At 42.8% G+C, this 25,240-nt stretch overlaps 2 protein-coding genes across 6 annotated transcripts; both read right to left on the bottom strand.

The window, feature by feature from the left end:
* Nucleotides 1-687: 687 nt before the first annotated feature.
* On the bottom strand, nucleotides 688-4,996 carry LOC118936378 (N-acetyllactosaminide beta-1,3-N-acetylglucosaminyltransferase 4-like). 2 transcript variants are annotated; one of them, XM_090190678.1, is made up of 2 exons: nucleotides 4,678-4,996; nucleotides 688-2,434 (listed from the first exon to the last, which is right to left on the bottom strand). In XM_090190678.1, the coding sequence occupies exons 1-2, from the start codon at nucleotides 4,701-4,703 to the stop codon at nucleotides 1,294-1,296; spliced, it is 1,167 nt and encodes a 388-aa protein (XP_090046804.1). In that variant the 5' UTR covers nucleotides 4,704-4,996; the 3' UTR covers nucleotides 688-1,293. The 2 variants fall into 2 exon arrangements, with proteins under 2 accessions (XP_090046804.1, XP_090046805.1); XM_090190679.1 differs by having other exon boundaries at nucleotides 4,384-4,737.
* Nucleotides 4,922-24,461, bottom strand: LOC110536059 (leucine-rich repeat-containing protein 43). 4 transcript variants are annotated; one of them, XM_036935901.2, is made up of 12 exons: nucleotides 24,172-24,461; nucleotides 22,050-22,307; nucleotides 21,563-21,673; nucleotides 18,374-18,513; nucleotides 17,345-17,583; nucleotides 13,209-13,372; nucleotides 12,940-13,129; nucleotides 10,688-10,827; nucleotides 10,446-10,520; nucleotides 7,460-7,690; nucleotides 5,379-5,484; nucleotides 4,922-5,165 (listed from the first exon to the last, which is right to left on the bottom strand). In XM_036935901.2, the coding sequence occupies exons 1-12, from the start codon at nucleotides 24,256-24,258 to the stop codon at nucleotides 5,008-5,010; spliced, it is 1,899 nt and encodes a 632-aa protein (XP_036791796.1). In that variant the 5' UTR covers nucleotides 24,259-24,461; the 3' UTR covers nucleotides 4,922-5,007. The 4 variants fall into 4 exon arrangements, with proteins under 4 accessions (XP_036791796.1, XP_036791797.1, XP_090046803.1 ...); XM_036935902.2 differs by having other exon boundaries at nucleotides 12,940-13,126; XM_090190677.1 differs by having other exon boundaries at nucleotides 12,940-13,126; nucleotides 22,050-22,302; nucleotides 24,172-24,451.
* Between the last annotated feature and the right edge of the window lie 779 nt (nucleotides 24,462-25,240).

Below are 25,240 nucleotides of genomic sequence, written 5' to 3'. Positions count from 1 at the left end.
ATTAAATTCTTACATGTTGCGTTTAGATTTTTGTTCGGTATACAAACAGACAACAGTCACCTTTTCAACCACGTACCATACATTCTATCACATTTTGCATGACTGCTGGAAAACAGGTGCCACCCACAAGGAAGTGGTGAGGTGCACAAATTTACATGCCTCTTCAGAGTGCAAAGTTGAGAGGCTATAGTTCTTTCTTACGATTGGACACAATTTTAAAAAAATGTTGCCTTGTCAATCTGTCGGTGTGATAGTTGTGTGGTGGAAAGGTATGCAGAGGGATATAGCTGGCTCCTGCTGACTGGAAGTGTTGGAACAGTGAAACCCAACACTGGTTGACTTTCAGTAAAAAAACACCTGACCTCGGGCTCATAGGACAGTGGGATCTTGGTCAAGGTTGAAACTGCTAAACAAACCTAAAGAACTGCACACAATTTATTTATCTCCTATCTTAAAATCCTTGGTTCTTTTTTAAAATGGCCTTTCCAAGAACATTGCGTAATTCAATTATAATTTAAGAGGATACAGTATTTTAAAGAGATGGTATAATGCTCATGCATTTTTGTACCTAACTTTTTAAATGTTGAATATCTGTACAAAAAATGAATGAAATTTATGGATACATTTTATAAGGATTGTGTCTCAAAACATTTGCAGGAGCTCACATGAAATTACCCTTCAAACACATTTCATATTACAGTATTTCTTTTAATTTTGTTCTCTTATATTTTCTTTACACAATCTACTTCATCATAAGAAAGTACTGGCCCCGCTATGCAATAGAGTTCACCTGAATAGAAACTGACAAAACCCTGGACCACATGTTTCAGAAAGCATTATGACATCACATTTAAATCTACATTTACAATCCACAGATTTCAGCTATAGTAGACAAGTTCATCACTGCTCCCTCAAACAATTGATTGTTTATAATAATTGTACACCACAGCTCCCCTCCCCCCACAGCACACTAGACCTGTTTGTTACCCATCAGTACCTCTGTAACCCACTAGACCTGTTTTTAAAGTTTCTGTTCGACCTTCCTAGAACCCAAGAAACATTCTACAAACTTCCTTGTCAAAAGTATCAAATCTCCGTAGAGCTCGTACACCATCTTTGCTGAACTGAATACACAGTAAAGCCAATATGTCAGAATACTTCAAATATAAATATCGATGAAGGAAAATAAGCTATTTTTGACCATTTATAAGAATAATTTCTCTATGAAAGGACTGCTTATTTTACAGTAGTGAGACAGACAAGTACAGCAAGATACACACAACACCTGATGCCTCATATCCTTAATCTAAAGCACTTCAGCTTTGTGTCCTGCAGTAGAGACCACATGGTCCACATCTCGGTGGGATTCAGTTTGTGCACCAGCATGATCTCCCTGTAAATGCAGGGGTTGAAATGTGACACCACCTGATGGAACCCAAAGGTTCTGAAGCCAGAGTGGTGTGTCAGCGTCACATTAATCTTCTGCAGGCACATGCCCACAAAGACATCATCAATGGGGAAGAGGTCAGTGCTGGACACTGCTATTCCCAGGCTCAGCACAGTCTGACGTGACATCAGGTAGCCCCCACCGCCAGCGTATGGAGGATATGGCTTGTTGGGGTACATCTCCTCTGGTATGAAGTACTTCCATTGGTTGTGCCGGATTGGATAGGCTCTTGAAATTATGTCACCAGCGAAGAGTTGCTCAGAGGGCTTGTGGCCTTTAACATATTCAACCAGATTGCTTGTGTGAACAAAAACGTCATCGTCCCCTTTGAACACAAAGTGGGCCCACTGGCACTCCAAGGTGAACCAGTTCAGGAAGTGGACCTCCTTCAGGGTCAGGTTGAAAAAACTGTCCTCAAAATCCCATTGCAGGATGTCTCCAAACTGCCTGCTCTCCCACTCCAGTAGCTGCTGCAGCAGGAATCCCTGTATTCTGTCTAACGACTTACCTACTAAGAACAACAGTTTCACCCTTTTACCCTGAACATATCCCCTCTTCCCCCAAGTGCTCCGGAGCGCAATCCTGCGATCCACCTGGATGGCTGTGGACTTAATGGCCAGCAGGAGAAAAAGGTCATTCTCACAGGGTGTTGGAGACAGCAGGCGGGGGAATGTCCTGCAGTGTTTATACATGAGGAAGTTACGGTGGGCAGGTGGGACAGAGGACGGAATATTCTGCATGCTGTCATTGAGGGAGCACTTGAAAACATCCACAGTAGGCTGTGACAGCAGTGGTGTGGTGGAGGCAGAGGTGTTCCAATGCCAACCTGTGTGGTTCTTACGCCACACTCTGAGCTCTCCCCTATATGTTAGTGAGACATTGACGTCCATCGTCATAAAGATGACACCAATCAATGACACCAACGCAGTCCCAATGACAATGGACCATCTACTGAGGCGTAGGTTTCTGAAGAGGATCCTCATGGTTCTGAAAATAATTGCAAGCACAATACGTTTTAGCAACAAGCAGACAGAATTGGCACTGGTAGCCTATGGGCAATTCCACTGTAACAGAGTGACACTAAGACAAAAAAATGTCACTTTAAAATGTAAGTCAAACAAATTATTGCAAAGTTAAGCAAACCATACAACTCTATGCACAAGGACTACTTATAACAATTTCCACTGAGAACTTTACAAAAACACCTTTTCTTGAAGAACAGTGCAGATGCAAAGTTTGGTATTACTCCGGAATTACTGCGGTCATTCAGTATGTACTGTATCTACTGGTATATGTAGTAGGCCTACAATAGACTACAAGTGGCAAACTTATATTGTCTCATACCAAAAGTATGCAGGTCACACATAATTGTGTCTCTGCGGTAGCCTGGTCCCAGATACAGTATGTTTGTGCTATCATGTCAGCTGTTTGCCATGACAAGGAGTGGCATGATGACACAAACAGACTGGTGCCCAGTCTACTTATGGGGCTTTCTCCACCACAGAATAATAAACCATGTTTGTGGAATATGTAATGCTGCATCCATAATTAAGTGGAAAGGTGGTAATTACCAGTTGTGATGTTGGAAATACCAGTTGGATGCTAATTGTCCACAAGCTGTGTCAACCATAAACTACAATTACAGCTATTATGCTTGTAAACAAATCATAGTGTTCAAAAGCCATATTCTTAAATATTTTTTTATAAATAATGTTTTGTTTTTTAATTTAACTGCCAAAAATGCTGTTATCAAGGTAATTCCCTTAGTGGATGATGTCAGAGGTCAAAGTGTGAGAGAGGTTAGATGATAGAAGAATTTCCCACTTGGTTATGAACGCAACATTAGAGCTAGGCTATGCTTAACAAGTGGCTGTCTAGACATGTATTAGAGGTATTAATTCGCATCACAGAAGTTCAGCTTTACATCGTAATTTAAATTTAAAGGCAATGTTCCCGCTTTAGCTGAGACTGCATTTGTTAAGAGCTGCATATGTCGGCCCTGGTTGATGAACAATATTGGGTTGTTAACACGTTTGTTTTATGTGGGACACATACAAAGGCTGCGTAAAAGAACATTTACCAAAATGCATTGCTCTAATAACTTTAAAAAGATTGCTTGGAAGTTTGCCCCCAAAAAGGTATTTTTTGGGGGGGGCAAACTATAAATGAAGTCACACAAAAGTGTGTCTTTTCCTACGAATTAAGTCGCACAAAAATGTGTGTATTTTCACACAAAAATGCACGAAATCTGCTGAATTACTTTTTGTACATATTTGCACGAATTGAATGTGAGATTGTGTTGCTTATTTCGTAAGGCAATAACAGGGTGCTTGAATGCAATTCCCACCAGTGGAGGCTGCAGAGGGGAGGACTGCTCATAATAATAGCTGGAATGGAGTAAATGGAATGGTATTTGAAACCATTCCAGCTATTCTATTCCAGCCATTAGCACAAGCCCGTCCTCCCAATTAAGGTGCCACCAACCTCCTGTGATTCCCATAGGCCTATAAAAAAGAAACATGGTCCAAAACTCACTTGATTTAGTTACAATTTAAGTTTAGTTTAATTCTGATTTTCTTTAAGAGCAAGATGGTTTGTGTGTTTAATAAACAGAAACTGAAACACCTCAATAATGTTCCAGCACTCAGGTGTAGCCTAAAGAACTTTATGATAATAGTTGATAATAGTTTAGGCTACACCACAAAACTATTTGTCAATTATATACTAGTTACACTAGTTATTTTAAACTAGACTGTATTTACTTATTATAAAACAAGGAAATACAATATAATGCGTGATTGATTAACTAATTAATTGATCATTTATCCTATCAAGCCCAAGATATTTGGTTTGTTTTCATTTTTTATGCGCTTATTCAAACATTTTTATTCTTAGCCATTAAAAAAAGAGTTTCAATACAACACTAATTAACTTACTTGATATTAAAAACAAACACGAAGAGACCATCAAAATAGTTGTAGCCTACTTAGGAAGTGAGTTTCGGGGAGAACTGAAGTGCTGTTCGACATTTACCACCATACAATCCTTAGCGGGAAGGATGCACAATCAATGTTTGAGCACCTGTTGCTGAAATACTCCCGTTAATAATTTGCTTGATCCAGTTATAATTCTTTACAAATACTACCATATCCGCGTTTTTAAGAAGTTATGCTATTCGTCTAGAGAATCGTTGCGAATTGACTCGACTATGGTTACTAAATTCAAGTTACCTCGCTGTCCTGAAGAGAAGTTGCATTACATGTATTGTCACCGATTGATCCTATAACCTTGAAGGGCGTGCCTTGCGTTTTGTCATTTGGATATTCTTCATTCCTTGTGACTTTTGTAGACTATCTCCAGTTCCTGCTATTAGATCCATGAACTTTTGAAAATTGAATTTCCCAATATTTTGATATAGCTACTAGGAACATGAGGGACAAAAAGGGTGCATTGTATTATCATAAACTTGACCAATTTGAGTTCGTAATTGGTTTTAATCCCGAAATTTGTCATGACAACTTTTTGTTTTTCTTCATACAAATAGCTAGGCTGATGGCTCATCATGGGTGAGCTAGGTGATGAGCTTCAGAGGCTGAATGCCATTTATCCAGATGCACAGTGAACTCCACAGTCATTGACTCGAACTGGTTTGGACTGGGAGCAGAGTTGTCGTCCATGCGGAAATCTGCCTGGCTTTCCTTCCATCCTTTTCCCTTACCTATAAGTATGAAGGGAAATATTTAATCTTATGAACAACTTATTTGCTACCATTTTACATGGAATTGTACATTTTTTCCCGTACACTGTGTCCCTTGCACAAATATATTATTCTCTAGAAACTAGCAAGGCTAAGGGATTCTATTTTTCATCCAGGTAAAACTGGCCTAAGAACAGATCAACGCCTACACAGTTGCTATGTATTTTTGCTCACTTTTAGAGGGTGGTGCAACATTCTTCTGCCCCCCTGCACTGTCAGCACTTGACTTAGTTGTCTTGTCCTCCTTCTTCTTGTCATGTTTGGCTTTCTTACTTGGGTCCTGCAGAAAATTACAAAGCATGTCAGACATGTACAGTGCATTCGGAAAGTATTCAGACCTTCTTGACTTTTCCACATTTTGTTACGCTACTACTTATTCTAAAATGGATTTAAGAGGTTTTTTTCCTTCATCAATCTACACAAAATACCCCGTAATGACAAAGTAAAAACAGGTGTTTAGAAATGTTTGCAAATGTATAACATTTTTTACTGAAATATGACATTTACATAAGTATTCAGAACCTTTACTCAGTACTTTGTTGAAGCACCTTTGGCAGCGATTACAACTTTGAGTCTTCTTGGGTATGATGCTACAAGCTTGGCACCTATATTTGGGGAGTTTTTCCCATTCTTCTTTGCAGATCCTCTCAAGTTCTGTCAGGTTGGATGGGGAGCATTGCTGCACAGCTATTTTCAGGTCTCTCCAGAGATGTTCAATCGGGTTCAAGACCGGGCTCTGGCTGGGCCACTCAAGGACATTGAGATTTGTCCCAAAGCCACTCCTGCGTTGTCTTGGCTGTGTGCTTAGGGTACAACCCTGTTGGAAGGTGAACCTGCGCTCTGGAGCAGGTTTTCATCAAGGATCTCTCTGTACATTGCTCCATTCATCTTTCCCTCAATCCTGACTAGTCTCCCGGTCCCTGCCGCTGAAAAACATCCACACAGCATGATGCTACCACCACGCTTCACCGTAGGGATGGTTTTAGCCAGGCTCTGACATGCACTGTCAACTGTGGGTTGACTGTGCATGTCAACCCACAGTTGCGACCAAACTGTGCTCAGTTTGGTCGGAAGGCCAGCTCTAGGCAGAGTGAGCGTAGTTCCATATTTTTTCAATTTCCTAATGATAGAGACCACTGTGTTCTTGGAAACTTTCAACACTCTAGAAATTGTTTTATACCCTTCTCCAGATATAAGACCACAATCCTGTCTCGGCGCTCTTTGGACAGTTCCTTTGACCTCATGGCTTGGTTTTTGCTCTAACATGCACTGTCAACTGTGGGACCTTATATAGACAGGTGTGTGCCTTTCCAAATCATGTCCAATCAATTTAATTTACCACAGGTGGACTCCAAGTTGTAGAAACATCTCAAGGATGATCAATGGAAACAGGATGTACCTGAGCTCAAGTTCGTGTCTCATAGCAAAGGGTCTGACTACTTATGTAAATAAGGTATTTCTGTTCTTTATACATTTGCACAACTTTCTAAAAACCTGTTTTTGCTTTGTCTTTCTGGGGTATTGAGTGTAGGGGAAAAACCCATTTAATCCATTTTAGAATATGGCTGTAACGTAACAAAATGTGGAAACGGTGAAGGGGTCTGAATACTTTCCGAATGCACTGTATAGGCCTATCTCTATTGACTAGAAGAGATTCATGACTCTTTATTTGCCTTGACCACAATTGTTTATTTCTGTCAAGATCTGTTATAGATCATTTACAAATGACAATGGGCAATTTCATGCTTCATTCCATTGTTATGTTTCTTTTTAACACAGACTCAGATTTTTCTCTTTAAAATGTATACCAAATCAAAACCATTGATTTCAAAGTTTAACACACCATAGAATTCTGTGTACTAAGGTTTACTTTTAATAATTTCCACAGAAAATGTAACAAAAATACATTTACAGGAAGAACTCTGCAGATACAATGTTTGGTAACAGAATAAAACTGAAGGAGATTTTACCGTAATTTTGTTACCATACTTTGCATCTGCACAGTTTCTCCAGTAGACCTACATGTTTCATTTATTTACTGTGAAAATTGTTCAAAGTAGTCTTTGTTCTATGTTTTTTTTGTTTAAAGTGAAAAATAAGTCTCAGCATAATTCCAGTACTGTGGAATTTCCCCAATACTTTAACATAGATAATATAGAGCAAAGGGCCTCTGGTGTCAACTTTGGCACATATTTTCACTTTGATAGTTGTACTTTGCTTGCAGAGAAAGAGGAGAGTCACAAGCTACAGAGTACCTTGTCTCGGGGTGGCATGGCCCTGGTGCTTTGCTCTGTGAGCAGTACCCCAAGGTTGCACAGGGCATCAACTCTCTGATCACCAGACACCAGGTCCTGTAGTGGCACATGGATCGAGCCCAGGGTTCTTCTGATGGGAGTGTCCTGGACCAGGTCCATTATTGAGTCTTTCTTCTTCTTCTTGTCTTTTGATTTTTGGTTGGAACAAGTGTTGCTTGGTGGTCGCGCACACTGTCCAACAGACAAAATAATACTTATTTTGTGCTAGTCGTATCTGTTACCATAAATGCGTTCATAAAAGGTTTCCATTAGACATATCATGTGTTGGATTACTACATACTGTAAAAAGGCAGAGAAAAATCATCTGATTACTGAAATGGTAGATTACGTTGTCACAAATATAGATATTTGTAACAACAGATATAGCCCATTACAGATATAGCCCGTGGTTCACTCTAGACCTGACTGCCCTTGACCAGCACAAAAACATCCTGTGGTATACGGCATTAGCATCAAATAGCCCCCGCGATATTCAACTTTTCAGGGAAGTTAGGAACCATTATATACAGGCAGTTAGGAAAGCAAAGGCTAGCTTTTGCAAACAGAAATTTGCAACCTGCAGCACAAACTCCAAAAAGTTCTGGGACACTGTATAGTCTATGGAGAATAAGAGCACCTCCTCCCAGCTGCCCACTGCATTGAGGCTAGGAAACACTGTCACCACCGATAAATCCACAATAATTGAGAATTTCAATAAGCATTTTTCTATGGCTGGCCATGTTTTCCACCTGGCTACACCTACCCTGGTCAACAGCTCTGCACACCCCACAGCAACTTGCCCAAGCCTCCCCATTTCTTCTTAACCCAAATCCAGATAGCTGATGTTCTGAAAGAGCTGCAAAATCTGGACCCTACAAATCAGCTGGGCTAGACAATCTGGACCCTCTCTTCCTAAAATTATCAGCCGAAATTGTTGCAACCCTTATTACTAGGCTGTTCAACCTCTCTTTCGTACCGTCTGAGATCCCCAAAGATTGTAAAGCTGCCGCAGTCATCCCCCTCTTCAAAGGGGGAGACACTCTAGACCCAAACTGCTACAGACCTTTATCTATCCTACCCTGCCTTTCTAAGGTCTTTGAAAGCCAGTTAACAAACAGATCACCGACCATTTCGAATCCCACCGTACCTTCTCCGCTATGCAATCTGGTTTCCGAGCTGGTCATGGGTGCACCTCACCCACCCTCAAGGTCCTAAACGATATCATAACCGCCATAGACTCTGTCAATCACCACATTCTTATCGGCAGACTCAAAAGCCTTGGTTTCTCAAATGACTGCCTCGCCTGGTTCACCAACTACTTCTCAGACAGAGTTCAGTGTGTTAAATCGGAGGGCCTGTTGTCCGGACCACTGGCAGTCTCTATGGGGGTGCCACAGGGTTCAATTCTCGGGCCGACTATTTTTTTGCCCGCCCGTCCAGCATCACTACTCTGGACGGTTCTGACTTAGAATATGTGGACAACTACAAATACCTAGGTGTCTGGTTAGACTGTAAACTCTCCTTCCAGACTCACATTAAGCATCTCCAATCCAAAACTACATCTAGAATTGTCTTCCTATTTCACAACAAAGCATCCTTCACTCATGCTGCCAAACATACCCTGGTAAAACTGACTATTCTACTGATCCTTGACTTTGGCGATGTAATTTACAAAATAGCCTCCAACACTCTAGTCAGCAAACTGGATGTAGTCTATCACAGTGCCATCCGTTTTGTCACCAAAGCCCCATATACTACCAACCACTGCGACCTGTACGCTCTCGTTGGCTGGACCTCGCTACATATTCGTCGCCAAACCCACTAGCTCCAGGTCATCTATAAGACTTTGCTAGGTAAAGCCCTGCCTTATCTCAGCTCACTGGTCACCATAGCAACACCCACCCGTAGCACGCGCTCCAGCAGGTATATTTCACTGGTCACCCCCAAAGCCTTTCCTTCCAGTTCTCTGCTGCCAATGACTGAAACGAATTGCAAAAATCCCTGAAGCTGGAGACCCATATCTCCCTCACTAACTTTAAGCACCAACTGTCAGAGCATCTCACAGATCACTGCACCTGTACATATCCCATCTGTAAATAGCCCATCCAACTACCTCATCCCCATACTGTTATTTATTTTTTTGCTCCTTTGCACCCCAGTATCTCTACTTGCACATTCATCTTCTGCACATCTATCACTCCAGTGTTTAATTGCTAAATTGTAATTATTTTGCCACTATGGCCTATTTATTGCCTTTACCTCCCTTATCTTACCTCATTTGCACACACTGTTTATAGACATTTTTTCCTCTATTGTGTTATTCTGTATGTTTGTTTATTCCATGTGTAACTCTGTGTTGTTGTTTGTGTTTCACTGCTTTGCTTTATCTTGGCCAGGTCGCAGTTGTAAATGAGAACTTATTCTTAACTAGCCTACCTGGTTAAATAAAGGTGAAATAAATATAAATAAAAACAATTTTAAAAAATGGACTTACTGGACGTGATCTCGTCAGATTAATGGTTATGCTTTTTAAATAGTGTATCTGAAAGATTTTTTCACACTACCATGGCTTGTAAGTGATTGTAACCATTTCAAAAATGTGATGTACTGTAACTCGACCAGTTTGAGTGTCATGGAATTGAATTTCCCTCTCCCATTGTGTTAACCACAAACGCGCAACAGCCACATAAAGTATATGAGGAAGCAATGACCTGACATGACTATGCTGAAAAACAGGTTATGGCATGTGATACGGTGCCACTAACAAGGAAACGTTTATCAGCTGTTAAGTGATATTATAAACCTCTCTGAAAAAATGACCTGGTTGAGAACTGTTCCATCACCAGACTATAAGGACTGTTAAATTGTGTAATCTCGTTTACCCAGAAACAAAATTCTGGCGAAAGGTTGTGACTTCCATGAGAGAATACAAATTGTGTAACATCACCTCTTTCCCCCCTTTCTTTTCTGTTGTAGATTTGGTTATTGGCTGTTCTCCTGAAGGAGCAGGCCATGAGAGGACCTAAAAAAAGCCAAATAATAGTCAGATAACAATTACTCAATCCTCACAAGACATCCATGCATCAACCTGAACATAAATCTATGCATCTAGAGAACTCAGTATGTGGGTGTGGGAGTATGTGAACTGTCTTTGTTTGCATGGGGCGGAGTGTCTATTTTGTTCTGTACCTTCTCCTCCTCCACAGTCAACCAGAGCCCACGAAGGACAAAGGACTTGAAGGACCCCAGGTCACCAACACTATGCACACTTGTGTGGTCATAGTCCATGGACTCTGCCCATGCCAGCTTATGTGTGCTGTTCATTATCACTGCAAAATGGGGGCAGTGAGAGAGAGAGAGAGATAAATAGTTGTTACTAACTAAAGACAGAGAGTGATTTTATAGATGACAGAGGATGAGATCAGTAAAAGCTCAGGTCAGGCGATGGAGGTTTCAAGAATCACCTAGTGGAATCAAATGAAAAGGCATCCTATGCACAGCCCTGCGTCCCTCAAATATTAATCTAGGTATAGTGTGAGATTTTGGTAATAATTTTCTATTTACCCAGAGTCAGATGAACTCATGGATAGTAGTTTTGTGTCTATGCGTGCAGTTTAAAGGTAGTTGAGCAAGCCATGCTAACTAGCATTATCGCAATGACTGGAAGTCTATCTTCACATCACAGGGCTTTCTGTAAAGCTTGTATTAAAATTGTAGGAAATACAACTCCTCTGAAGGTAAGAAAACAAGATTCAGTTAACATTTCTGGACAATATCCCTTTAATTAATGTTCCTTCGTCCTTAACAACTCTGCATAGTGTTCTCTGATACTTGGCCAAAGTAATCATGATCACACTACCTTAATTTATTGAAGAGAACCTGCAATATGGGAAGCCTTCTGCTCAGGAAGCCTTCTGTGTGGTGGTTAAAGTACTTTGACACATTTTGTTGTGTTACAGTCTGAACATATATTTAATCCATTGTATTTTTCTTTCACCCATATACACACACTCAATACCCCATAATGACACGGTGAAAACATGAAATACAGAAATATCTCATATATACATACCCCTGAGTCAATACTTTGTAGAAGCACCTTTGGCGGCAATTACAGTTTTGAGTCATCTTGGGTATGTATCAGCTTTGCACATCTGGATTTTGAGATTTTTTTCAAGCTCTGTGACGTTAGATAGGGCGCAACAATCGTCAAGTCTTTTCACAGATTTACAATGGGATTCACATCTGGGTTTTGGCTGGGCCACTCAAGGACTTTCACATTCTTATTCTGTAGCAATTACAGCATTGCTTTGGCTGTATGCTTGGGCTCATTGTCCTGTTGGAACATACATCTTTGCCCCAGTCTAAATTTGTTGGCACTATGAAGCAGGTTCTCATCAACACTTTGCCTGTATTTGGCTCCATTCGTTGTTTCTTCTATCCTTACCAGTCCCTGCCACTGAAAAGCATCCCCATAGCATGATACTGCCACCACCATGCTTCACTGTAGGGATGGTGTTCGTCGGGTGATGAGCTGTGCCTGGTTTTCTCCAGACATAGCCCTTTGCATTCAGGCCAAAAGGTTAAATTTTTGCCTCATCAGACCACAGAATCGTTTGCCTTAAGATCTGAGAGTCTTTCACATGCCTTTTAGCAAATTCCAGGTGTGCGATCATGTGCCTTTTTCTCAGGAGTGGCTTCCATCTAGCCACTCTCCCATAAAGCCCAGATTGGTGAAGTGTTGTAGAGACATTTCCTTCTGGCAGGTTCTCCTACCTCGGCCAAGGAACTCTGTAGTTCTGTCAGAATGGTCATTGGGTTCTTGGTCACCTCCCTTACCAAGGTCCTTCTTGCCCAGTTGCTCAGTTTGGTCGGAAGGCCAGCTCTATGCAGAGTCTGGGTAGTTCCATATTTTTTCAATTTCCTAATGATGGAGATCACTGTGTTCTTGGAAACTGTCAACACTCTAGAAATTGTTTTATACCCTTCTCCAGATATATGACCGCAAGTCTATCTCTGTGCTCTTTGGACAGTTCCTTGGACTTCATGGTATAGTTTCTGCTCTGACAGGCACTGTCAACTGTGGGACCTTATATAGGCAGGTGTGTTTCTTTATAAATCATGTCCAAATAATTGAATTGGCTACAGGTGGACTCTAATCAAGTTGAAGTGACATCTAGAGGATGATCAAAGGCTATTGGATGCACCCGAGCTCAATTTGGAGTGTCATTGCAAAAGGGTTTGAATACTTATGTAAATTAATTATTTCTGTATTTCATTTTCAACAAATTTGCAAAGATTTCAAAAAATATTTTTCACTTTGTCATTATGGGTTGTGTGTAGATGGGTGAGAAAAAAAAAATGTTTAATTCATTTTGAATTCAGGCTGTAAAATGTGGAATAAGTCAAGGATTATGAATACTTCACTGAAAGTTGTTTACCATCAATGGAACAATGGTTAGTTTCCAAACTCTCCATTGTCCTGGCTGTGGTGTCTGGCATTGGAGTGTTGGTTGTTTCCTCCTCACAGTTCTCTTTTGGTGTCTCATAGATGCCAACGATGCCCCTATCCATCTTCTCCGCCATGGGTGTCATTGGATCAGATGTGGATGCAGTGTCACTGCCAGCCTGCTGTGACCAATCAATAACTAGATTGTAATATGACAATCAATTAAGTTGAATGACTAAACAGAAAAATGGGATATCATGCCTTGTTGCCAGGGGGTGGTTGGCTGAGGAACTCATAGTTGACAAAGTAGCTGTAGCTGACCACAGGGAACTCAGGGGCACTCTCATCCACAGTCAGCAGTGGGTCCGGGACACCTCTGATCCTTCGCACTGTCACTGTTGCCATGGCCTGGTCCACTATCCAGTCTGTGGATGGAACATAACCATCTTACTCTTCAAAAGCAGGCCGATACATTTCCCCAAGTGATTTTATTTGGCCCCCCAAGTTTCATTATTTTACTTGTTGGACATAAAAGACTGTAAAAACACCAGCAAATCAGCTCCACAGGACTTCATTTTGGTAAATCTGTTCCAAAGTATTCCCACACTGTCACGACTCCTACCGAAGGTGACCGATCCCTTTTCCCTTTTCTGTTTGTTTTGTCTTATCAGTTGCACCTGTTTTTGTTTACATTTAGTTGGGATATTTTAGCTGGTCGTCCCGCCTGCTCTTTGTGCGGGCTTATTTTTCCCCCACTGTGTTTGTGTGTGGGAGAGTGTTGGTAGCGTGTTTCATTTTGGGATTTTCCCTCTGGACTTGTTAGGTCCTGGTTTTGGGTATTGTGTTTGTTGCGCCCGTGAGTTTTGGCTCGCACAATTTTCCCCGTGCCTAAATAAAGCACTACTCAGTACTTTCTGCCTCCTGCGCCTGATTCCACACCCACTACGCTTAAGTGCGTCACACACACGCATAAAACAGAGATACAGTTGAAGTCAGAAGTTTACATACACTTAGGTTGGAGTCATTACATCTCATTTTTCAACCACTCCACAAATTTCTTGTTAAACAAACTATAGTTTTGGCAATTCGGTTAGGACATCTACTGTGTGCATGACACAAGTAATTTTTCCAACAATTGTTTACAGACATATTATTTAATTTATTTAATCTAAATAAATATAAAATAAAATAAAAATAAATCAGCCAAGACCTCCACAAGTAGACCTCCACAAGTATGGTTCATTCTTGGGAGCAATTTCCAAAAGCCTGAACGTACCACGTTCATCTGTACAAACAATAGTACGCAAGTATAAACACCATGGGACCACAAAGCTGTCATTCCGCTCAGGAAGGAGACGTGTTCTGTCTCCTAGAGATGAACGTACTTTGGTGCGAAACGTTTTAATCAATCCCAGAACAACAGCAAAGGACCTTGTGAAGATGCTGAAGGAAACAGGTATCTATATCCAAAAGTATCTATATCCACAATAAAACAAGTCCTATATCGACATAATCTGAAAGGCCGCTCAGCAAGGAAGAAGCCACTCCTCCAAAACCGCCATAAAAAAAGTCAGACTACGGTTTGCTACTGCACATGGGGACAAAGTTCGTACTTTTGGGGGAAATGTCCTCTGGTCTGATGAAACAAAAATAGAACTGTTTGGCCATAATGACCATTGTTCTGTTTGGAGGAAAAAGGGGGAGGCTTGCAAGCCGAAGAACACCATCCCAAACGTGAAGCACGGGGGTGGAAGCATCATGTTGTGGCGGTGCTTTGCTGCAGGAGGGACTGGTGCACTTCACAAAATAGATGGCATCATGAGGACGGGAAATTATGTGGATATATTGAAGAAACATCTCAAGACATCAGTCAGGAAGTTAAAGCTTGGACGCAAGTGGGTCTTCCAAATGGACAATGATCCCAAGCATACTTCCAATGTTGTGGCAACATGGCATAAGGACAACAAATTCAAGGTATTGGAGTCGCCATCACAAATCCCTGACCTCAATCCCATAGAATATTTGTGGGCAGAACTGAAAAAGCGAGCAAGGAGGCCTACAAACCTGACTCAATTACACCAGCTCTGTCAGGAGGAATGGGCCAAAATTCACCCAACTTATTGTGGGAAGCTTGTGGAAGGCTACCCAAAACGTTTGACCCAAGTTAAGCAATTTAAAGGCAATGCTACCAAATACTAATTGAGTGTATGTAAACTTCTGACCCACTGGGAATGTGATGAAAGAAGTAAAAGCTGAAATAAATAATTCTCCCTACTATTATTCTGACATTTCACATTCTTAAAATTAAGTGGTAACTGACCAAAGACAGATCATTTTTGCTAGGATTGAATGTCAGGAATTGGGAAAAACTGAGTTGAAATATATTTGGCTAAGGTGTATATAAATTTCCGACTTCAACTGTATACCCCTTGACTTTTTCCACATTTTGTTGTGTTAACAGCTTGAATTTAAAATAGTGTCAATTTAAATAGTGTCACTAGCTTACACACAATACCCCATAATGTCAAAGTGGAATTATGTTTTTACACATTTTTACAAATGAATAAAAAATGTAAAGCTGAAATGTCTTGAATCAATAAGTATTCAACCCCTTTGTTATGGCATGTCTAAATAAGTTTAAGGGTAAACATGTGATTAACAAGTCACATAATAAGTTGCATGGACTCACTATGTGTGCAATAATAGTGTTAAACATGATTTTTGATTGACTACTCCATACATACTGTACTGTCCCTCAGTCAAGCAGTGAATATCAAACACAGATTCAACCACAAACACAGGGAGGTTTTCCTATGCCTCGCAAAGAAGGGCATCTATTGGTAGATGGCTAAAACTTCAAGTTATTCATTACACTTTGGGTGGTGTATCAATACACCCAGTCACTACAAAGATACTGGCGTCCTTCCTAACCCAGTTGCCAAAGAGGAAGGAAACCACTCAGATTTCACTATGAGGCCAATGGTGACTTTAAAACATTTACAGACATTAATGGCTGTGATAGGAGAAAACTGAGGATGGATAAACAACCTTGTATTTACTCCACAATACTAACCTAAATGATAGAGTGAAAAGAAGGAAGCCTGTACAGAATTCAAATATTCCAAAACACATGTTTTGCTATAAGGCACAAAAGTAAAACTGCAAAATAAATTAACTTTATGTCCTAGGGCAATCCAACAGATCACTGAGTACCACTCTTCATATTTTCAAGCATAGTGGTGGCTGCATCATGTTATGGCTATGCTTGTCATCGGCAAGGACTAAGGAGTTTTTATTTTACTTAAAAAAAAACGGAATAGAGCTAAGCACAGGCAAAATCCTAGAGGAAAACCTGGTTCAGTCTGCTTTCCAACAGACACTGGGAGACAAATTCACCTTCCAGCAAGACAATAACCTAAAACACAATGCCAAATAAACACTGGAGTTGCTTACCAAGATGATATTGAATGTTCCTGAGTGGCCTAGTTACAGTTTTGACTTAAATCGGCTTGAAACTCTATGGCAAGACTTGAAAATGGCTGTCAAGCAATGATCAACAACCAACTTGACAGAGCTTGAAGAATTTTCTTTAGAATAATGTGCGAATATTGTACAATCCAGATGTTCAAATCTCTTCGGGACTTACCCAAGAAGACTAACATGTATTGACTAACATGTCTTGATTCGGGGGTGTGAATACTAATGTAAATGAGACATTTCTTTATTTCATTTTCAAACATTTCTAAAACCCTGTTTTCACTTTGTCATAATGGGTTATTGTGTGTAGATGGGTGAGAAAAAAATCTATTTAAACTCAGGCTGTAATCTCTTTTGAATTCAGGCTGTAACACAACAAAATGTCAAATAAGTAAAGCGGTATGCATACTTTCTGAAGGCACTGTGTGTGATAGGATGAACCTAGTTGATTTTTTGGCTAGGATACTTGGCTCTCATTGATTATGAAATGCACAGGCCTAACAGAGTGATGAGAACACAAGCAACTGCTGGGAAATGCCTGAGATAAAGAGGAAGATAATAACCGATTTAGTTTGTAGAATGCTCTTTCAAGAATCACTGTAAGGCAGGCTCCTTCAATATGAAAATACACTATGTGTCCACATCATTGAACAGGTAAGGGGTGCTGATTCATGCCTGGCGAATCCGATGTCCAATCAGATCAACTATCATTTACAACTGCCAGGTCGCAGTTGTAAATGAGAACTTGTTCTCAACTGGCCTACCTGGTTAAATAAAGGTGAAATAAAAAAATAAAAAAATAACAATCTTGTGTGAGTCACTACTACACAACGCTCATCCCTCAACCGATCAGCGCAGACGTAGTAGTCACACTATATAATGTAAGACAATGGTGATAGTGTGGTGATTGATAGCTTAACCTCTCATCTTGGCCAGGCCTTCAAAGCGATGGTGATCATCCGGTGTAACCCGTGTGGCGTCCAGGTAGAGCAGCCTCGGGAGGCTGTCCAGGATGAAGCCCGGGTAGGAAGGGGTGAAGGTAAGGGGGTTGCCCTCTAGCACCAAGGTCCTCAGGCAAGGCAGGGTGACCAGGGCATCCACTAGGGCCCGCTGTCCTTGGAAGCCAGACCAGCTCAGGTCCAGAGATACCAGCTGTGGCCTGAAGAGGGAGACAGCATGCAAGGGCTGAGCTGACAGCTGGTGAGAGGAAGCTGTGGAACTGCCTCTGTATGTATGGGATCTGCCTTTTCATCACTTATCACTTGACCAATCAAACAACCTGAACAGCCATGGTAAAAAAAAAGAGTATGTTTCTCATATTGGGACTAGATGGTATAGCAACTAAATAAATATACATGATAGCTAGTTCGTATTTTTATGAAAATAGTATTTTAGTAACTATAATATGTTGTGGCCCTAATAGATGGGCGGCAGGTACGTTTCGGGTACAGCGTTGGGCCAGTAACCAAAAGGTAAAAATCTGTCATTCTGAGCAAGGCTGTTAACACACTGTTCCCTGGGCGCCGATGACGTGGATGTCGATTAAGGCAGTTCCCTGGGCGCCGATGACGTGGATGTCGATTAAGGCAGCACCCCGCACCTCTCTGATTCAGAGGGGTTTGGTTAAATGTGGAAGACACATTTCAGTTGAATTCATTCAGTTGTACAACTGACTAGGTACCCCCCTTTCCTAAGATCCTCCGTTTCACCCGCAAAGGTTACTTTTGTTAGAACTTTTATTTTATTATTTTATGATGTGCATAACGTTGTTACTTGAATTGAAAAGCGCTATACAATGAAAGTTATTATTATACATATGACTGCTAAGGAATGTAATGTCACTTCCTATTATTGCCAGAGTCTGTTGTCACCTGCTGGTGATTGTGAGCAAGTGCAGATGAGTACTGAAATTGTACTGCTTGTCATTTGCCCTGTGTGTGAGCACTTACCATAGAGTTCCAGTGAGGTACTGGATGTCTGCGGGGGAACCCAGCCTGTTGCAGCCCAGACCCAGATGCTGAAGGCAGGGTAGAGGCTGGCTGCTAAGACCTTTAAGGCTGGAAACCTGGTTGGCGTAGAGCTCCAAAACCTTTCAAACGAACGCATACAATGCAATTGAAGGACTGTGCAGTGATATCAAAGACGATCACTATATGCATCAGCGTGTGTTCATAAAACATCCCAATGATATTATAAGTTACCCTACCAATGTCATGAATAATAGAAAAAGTAATATGGCCTACTTGTTTGAATGTTTTTAGTGATACATCACACCAACATCTGTGAATTTTCTAATCAATTTGACCAAACCCTAGATTCATGTCCACATCCCGGCTCGACCCTAACCCTAACCCACCCTAGCTTCATGTCCACATCCTGGCTCAACCCTAACCCTAACCCACCCTAGCTTCATGTCCACATCCCGGCTCGACCCTAACCCTAACCCACCCTAGCTTCATGTCCACACCCCGGCTCAACCCCAACTCTAACCCACCCTAGATTCATGTCCACAACCCGGCTCAATCCTAACCTTAACCCACCCTAGCTTAATCTCCACATCCTGGCTCAACCCTAACCCTAACCGACCCTAGCTTCATGTACACACCCCGGCTCAACCCTAACCCTAACCCACCCTAGCTTCATGTCCACAACCCGGCTCAACCCTAACCCTAACCCACCCTAGTTTCATCTCCACATCCTGGCTCAACTCTAACCCTAACCCACCCTAGCTTCATCTCCACATCCTGGCTCAACCCTAACCCTAACCCACCCTAACTTCATGTACACACCCCGGCTCAACCCTAACCCTAACCCACCCTAGCTTCATCTCCACATCCTGGCTCAACCCTAACCCTAACCCACCCTAGCTTCATGTCCACACCCCGGCTCAACCCTAACCCTAACACACCCTAGCTTCATGTCCACACCCCGGCTCAACCCTAACCCTAACCCACCCTAGCTTCATGTCCACACCCCGGCTCAACCCTAACTCTAACCCACCCTAGATTCATGTCCACAACCTGGCTCAACCCTAACCTTAACCCACCCTAGCTTCATCTCCACATCCTGGCTCAACCCTAACCTTAACCCACCCTAGCTTCATCTCCACATCCCAGCTCAACCCTAACCCTAACCCACCCTAGCTTCATATCCACATCCCGGCTCAACCCTAACCCTAACCCACCCTAGCTTCATGTACACACCCCGGCTCAACCCTAACCCTAACCCACCCTAGCTTCATCTCCACATCCTGGCTCAGCCCTAACCCTAACCCACCCTAGCTTCATGTCCACACCCCGGCTCAACCCCAACTCTAACCCACCCTAGATTCATGTCCACAACCCGGCTCAATCCTAACCTTAACCCACCCTAGCTTAATCTCCACATCCTGGCTCAACCCTAACCCTAACCGACCCTAGCTTCATGTACACACCCCGGCTCAACCCTAACCCTAACCCACCCTAGCTTCATGTCCACAACCCGGCTCAACCCTAACCCTAACCCACCCTAGTTTCATCTCCACATCCTGGCTCAACTCTAACCCTAACACACCCTAGCTTCATGTACACACCCCGGCTCAACCCTAACCCTAACCCACCCTAGCTTCATCTCCACATCCTGGCTCAACCCTAACCCTAACCCACCCTAACTTCATGTACACACCCCGGCTCAACCCTAACCCTAACCCACCCTAGCTTCATCTCCACATCCTGGCTCAACCCTAACCCTAACCCACCCTAGCTTCATGTCCACACCCCGGCTCAACCCTAACCCTAACACACCCTAGCTTCATGTCCACACCCCGGCTCAACCCTAACCCTAACCCACCCTAGCTTCATGTCCACACCCCGGCTCAACCCTAACTCTAACCCACCCTAGATTCATGTCCACAACCTGGCTCAACCCTAACCTTAACCCACCCTAGCTTCATCTCCACATCCTGGCTCAACCCTAACCTTAACCCACCCTAGCTTCATCTCCACATCCCAGCTCAACCCTAACCCTAACCCACCCTAGCTTCATATCCACATCCCGGCTCAACCCTAACCCTAACCCACCCTAGCTTCATGTACACACCCCGGCTCAACCCTAACCCTAACCCACCCTAGCTTCATCTCCACATCCTGGCTCAGCCCTAACCCTAACCCACCCTAGCTTCATGTACACACCCCGGCTCAACCCTAACCCTAACACACCCTAGCTTCATGTCCACACCCCGGCTCAACCCTAACCCTAACCCACCCTAGCTTCATGTCCACACCCCGGCTCAACCCTAACTCTAACCCACCCTAGATTCATGTCCACAACCCAGCTCAACCCTAACCTTAACCCACCCTAGCTTCATCTCCACATCCTGGCTCAACCCTAACCTTAACCCACCCTAGATTCATCTCCACATCCTGGCTCAACCCTAACCCTAACCCACCCTAGCTTCATGTCCACATCCCAGCTCAACCCTAACCCTAACCCACCCTAGCTTCATATCCACATCCCAGCTCAACCCTAACCCTAACCCACCCTAGCTTCATGTACACACCCCGGCTCAACCCTAACCCTAACCCACCCTAGCTTCATCTCCACATCCTGGCTCAGCCCTAACCCTAACCCACCCTAGCTTCATGTACACACCCCGGCTCAACCCTAACCCACCCTAGCTTCATCTACACATCCTGGCTCAACCCTAACCCTAACCCACCCTAGCTTCATGTCCACACCCCGGCTCGACCCTAACCCTAACACACCCTAGCTTCATGTACACACCCCGACTCAACCCTAACCCTAACCCACCCTAGCTTCATCTCCACATCCTGGCTCAACCCTAACCCTAACCCACCCTAGCTTCATCTCCACACCCCGGCTCAACCCTAACCCTAACCCACCCTAGCTTCATGTACACACCCCGGCTCAACCCTAACCCTAACCCACCCTAGCTTCATGTCCACACCCCGGCTCAACCCTAACCCTAACCCACCCTAGCTTCATGTCCACATCCCGGCTCGACCCTAACTCCACAGAATCACTCCTCCTACTATAGTTCAGTGCAGACGAATGGCGCTCTGAGTGTCCCTGTGGTGGGATTCAATGAGACATGGGTTGATGTGCCACAGCCCCTCCTCTCCCTGTGTTGTGTGACTCACTTGTAAAGTGCAGGGCAGGTACTCTGCTTGTAGTTCAGAAATTTTGTTGGCACTCAGCACTAACTCTCTTAGATTGGAGAACCTGAGCACGCCATCATCGACTATGGAGACCTGATGCACACAAAAAGACCCATTCACTGACAGTATGAATTCACATTCAAATAGATAGGAACATATGGGGGAGGGTCTTCCTCTATATAGCTGGTCTTTTCCTGAAAATGCGAGACAACACTGCTGGGACTTATCAAATAATGCATTCATCCGACATTGGTTTTCGTATGCAATCAACCTTGTGCCTGTCCTGCTCAAAGTGATGGCACGTCTTACTATAATTGCCGATTACTGTACAAAATAAAATGTTGGATGAATTGTTTATTTCAGCAGGACAGGTATATAAAGGCTGGTAATATAAATTGGAGCCAAAAGATTGCACAACAAATGAATCAAGGCTTGTGAGCATTGGCTATCAGGCAGCTAAGATACTCACACCCTTGTCTACAATACGTAGGGTGTTGAAGTGGCTGAATATGAAGTTGCCATGGAGAAGTTCAGGTGTTCGCACAGACAGCTCTCTCAGGGTTCGGGCTTGGGGGCTCCATGACCCCTCATGTTGCCATGGGGACAGTGGACTGGTCAAGTGCTCCATAAGGGCCTCCTCCTCCTCCTTGGCTGCACCTTCTCTCCCCTCGTCCTGCTCGCTGTAGCCCCAACTCTGCTCCTCAAAGATACTCCCTCTGGATCTGCTCTAAACACAACAGCACAGGAACATGCCGTTGAGGTAAAAAGCATTCCACTTCTGTTAATCAATGGTATTTTGGACCACCTCATTCATATCCACTACTTGTACATGAAAAGAGTAGGAAACCACCAAGAGGTGACCTTGCTCGATGGATGGCACCATCAAGAGCCATGTACTATGTATATACAGTGGGGCAAAAAAGTATTTAGTCAGCCAATTGTGCAAGTTCTCCCACTTAAAAAGATGAGAAAGGCCTGTAATTTTCATCATAGGTACACTTCAACTATGACAGACATGAGGGAAAATCACATTGTAGGATTTTTAATGAATTTATTTGCAAATTATGGTGGAAAATATGTATTTGGTCACCTACAAACAGCAAGATTTCTGGCTCTCACAGACCTGTAACTTCTTCTTTAATAAGAGGCTCCTCTGTACTCCACTCGTTACCTGTATTAATGGCACCTGTTTGAACTTGTTATCAGTATAAATTACACCTGTCCGTCCACAACCTCAAACAGTCACACTCCAAACTCCACTATGGCCAAGACCAAAGAGCTGTCAAAGGACACCAGAAACAAAATTGTAGACCTGCACCAGGCTGGGAAGACTGAATCTGCAATAGGTAAGCAGCTTGGTTTGAAGAAATCAACTGTGGGAGCAATTATTAGGAAATGGAAGACATACAAGACCACTGATAATCTCCCTCGATCTGGGGCTCCACGCAAGATCTCACCGCGTGGAGTCAAAATGATCACAAGAATGGTGAGCAAAAATCCCAGAACCACACGGGGGGACCTAGTGAATGACCTGCAGAGAGCTGGGACCAAAGTAACAAAGCCTACCATCAGTAACACACTACGCCGCCAGGGACTCAAATCCTGCAGTGCCAGACGTGTCCCCCTGCTTAAGCCAGTACATGTCCAGGCCCGTCTGAAGTTTGCTAGAGTGCATTTGGATGATCCAGAAGAAGATTGGGAGAATGTCATATGGTCAGATGATACCAAAATATAACTTTTTGGTAAAAACTCAACTCGTCGTGTTTGGAGGACAAAGAATGCTGAGTTGCATCCAAAGAACACTATACCTACCGTGAAGCATGGGTGTGGAAACATCATGCTTTGGGGCTGTTTTTCTGCAAAGGGACCAGGACGACTGATCCGTGTAAAGGAAAGAATGAATGGGGCCATGTATCGTGAGATTTTGAGTGAAAACCTCCTTCCATCAGCAAGGGCATTGAAGATGAAACAGGTCTTTCAGCATGACAATGATCCCAAACACACCGCCCGGGCTACGAAGGAGTGGCTTCGTAAGAAGCATTTCAAGGTCCTGGAGTGGCCTCGCCAGTCTCCAGATCTCAACCCAATAGAAAATCTTTGGAGGGAGTTGAAAGTCCGTGTTGCCAAGCAACAGCCCCAAAATATCACTGCTCTAGAGGAGATCTGCATGGAGGAATGGGCCAAAATACCAGCAACAGTGTGTGAAAACCTTGTGAAGACTTACAGAAAACAAATGACCTCTGTCATTGCCAACAAAGGGTATATAACAAAGTATTGAGATAAACTTTTGTTATTGACCAAATACTTATTTTCCACCATAATTTGCAAATAAATTCATTAAAAATCCTACAATGTGATTTTCTGGATTTTTTTTCTCATTTTGTCTGTCATGGTTGAAGTGTACCTATGATGAAAATTACAGGTCTCTCTCATCTTTTTAAGTGGGAGAACTTGCACAATTGGTATTTATAGCTCTGGCACCATCCATTCCATTACATTGAGACTTTGGGATCTTTGAGTGAAATCACACAAGTTTGTCTGCCCTATTTTCTGATCTGATGTATGGCCAAAAAAGCTTAATGTGGACTCACCCAACAGCCATGCCCACATGGAAAGTCCTTCAGACAGAGGCTACGAAGCTGCTCCTCCACAGCCAAAGAAAGTGTCCGAGAGCCCATTCTAAAGGATTAGGGTTGTAGATAAAGCAAAAAATAACAGACCCATTAAAGGGAAAGTCAATCCCATAAAATGGTGTGAGAGCCACAATATCAAACTAATTTACTTTTGAGTTTTTGGTAGAGTTTTTTCAAGGCCCTGTTGCTTGTTAACAATCGAGTGGCTGCATTTGGCTGTGGATCCTTCTGAAAGGTTGCCTGGCAACAGTTGACAGAACACATACCAGAGATCTACATTACACCACTTTCCTGTTGTGGGAAAGTGCAGTGGCAAGAAACAGTATGTAAACCCTTTGGCATTACCTGGATTACTGCATAAATTGGTCATAAAATTTAATTTAATTTTCATAGAAGTCACAACAATAGATCACCACAGTCTGCTTAAACTAATAAACACACAAACAATTAAACATGTTCATGTCTTTATTGAACACACTTTGTAAACATTCACAGTGCAGGGTGGAAAAAGTACGTGAACCCTTGGATTTAATAACCGGTTGATCACATTTTAGCAGCAATAACCTCAACCAAACATTTTCTGTAGTTGCGAATCAGAGCTGCACAACGGTCAGGAAGAATTTTGGACCATTCCTCTTTACAAAACTGTTTCAGTTCAGCAATATTATTGGGATGTCTGGTGTGAACTGCTCGAGGTCATGCCACTGCATCTCAAATCGGGTTGAGGTCAGGACTCTGACTGGGCCACTCCAGAAAGCGAATTTTCTTCTGTTGAAGCCATTTTGTTGTTGATTTACTTCTGTGTTTTGGGTCGTTGTCCTGTTGCATCACCCAACTTCTGTTGAGCTTCAATTGGTGGACAGAGAGCCTTACATTCTCATGCGAAAGATCTTGATAAACTTGGGAATTCATTTTTTCCGTCGATGATAGCAAGCTGTCCAGGCCCTGAAGCAGCAAAGCAGCCCCAAACCATGATGCTCCCTCCACCATACTTTACAGTTGGGGTGAGGTTTTGATGTTGGTGTGC

This window comes from Oncorhynchus mykiss, chromosome 11 (assembly GCF_057628025.1).
Source record: "Oncorhynchus mykiss isolate SJ-2025 chromosome 11, ASM5762802v1, whole genome shotgun sequence".
Lineage (NCBI taxonomy): Eukaryota > Metazoa > Chordata > Actinopteri > Salmoniformes > Salmonidae > Oncorhynchus > Oncorhynchus mykiss.
The sequence above is the reverse complement of the archived record's forward strand: the minus strand, read 5'-3'. Positions and strand labels throughout refer to the sequence as shown.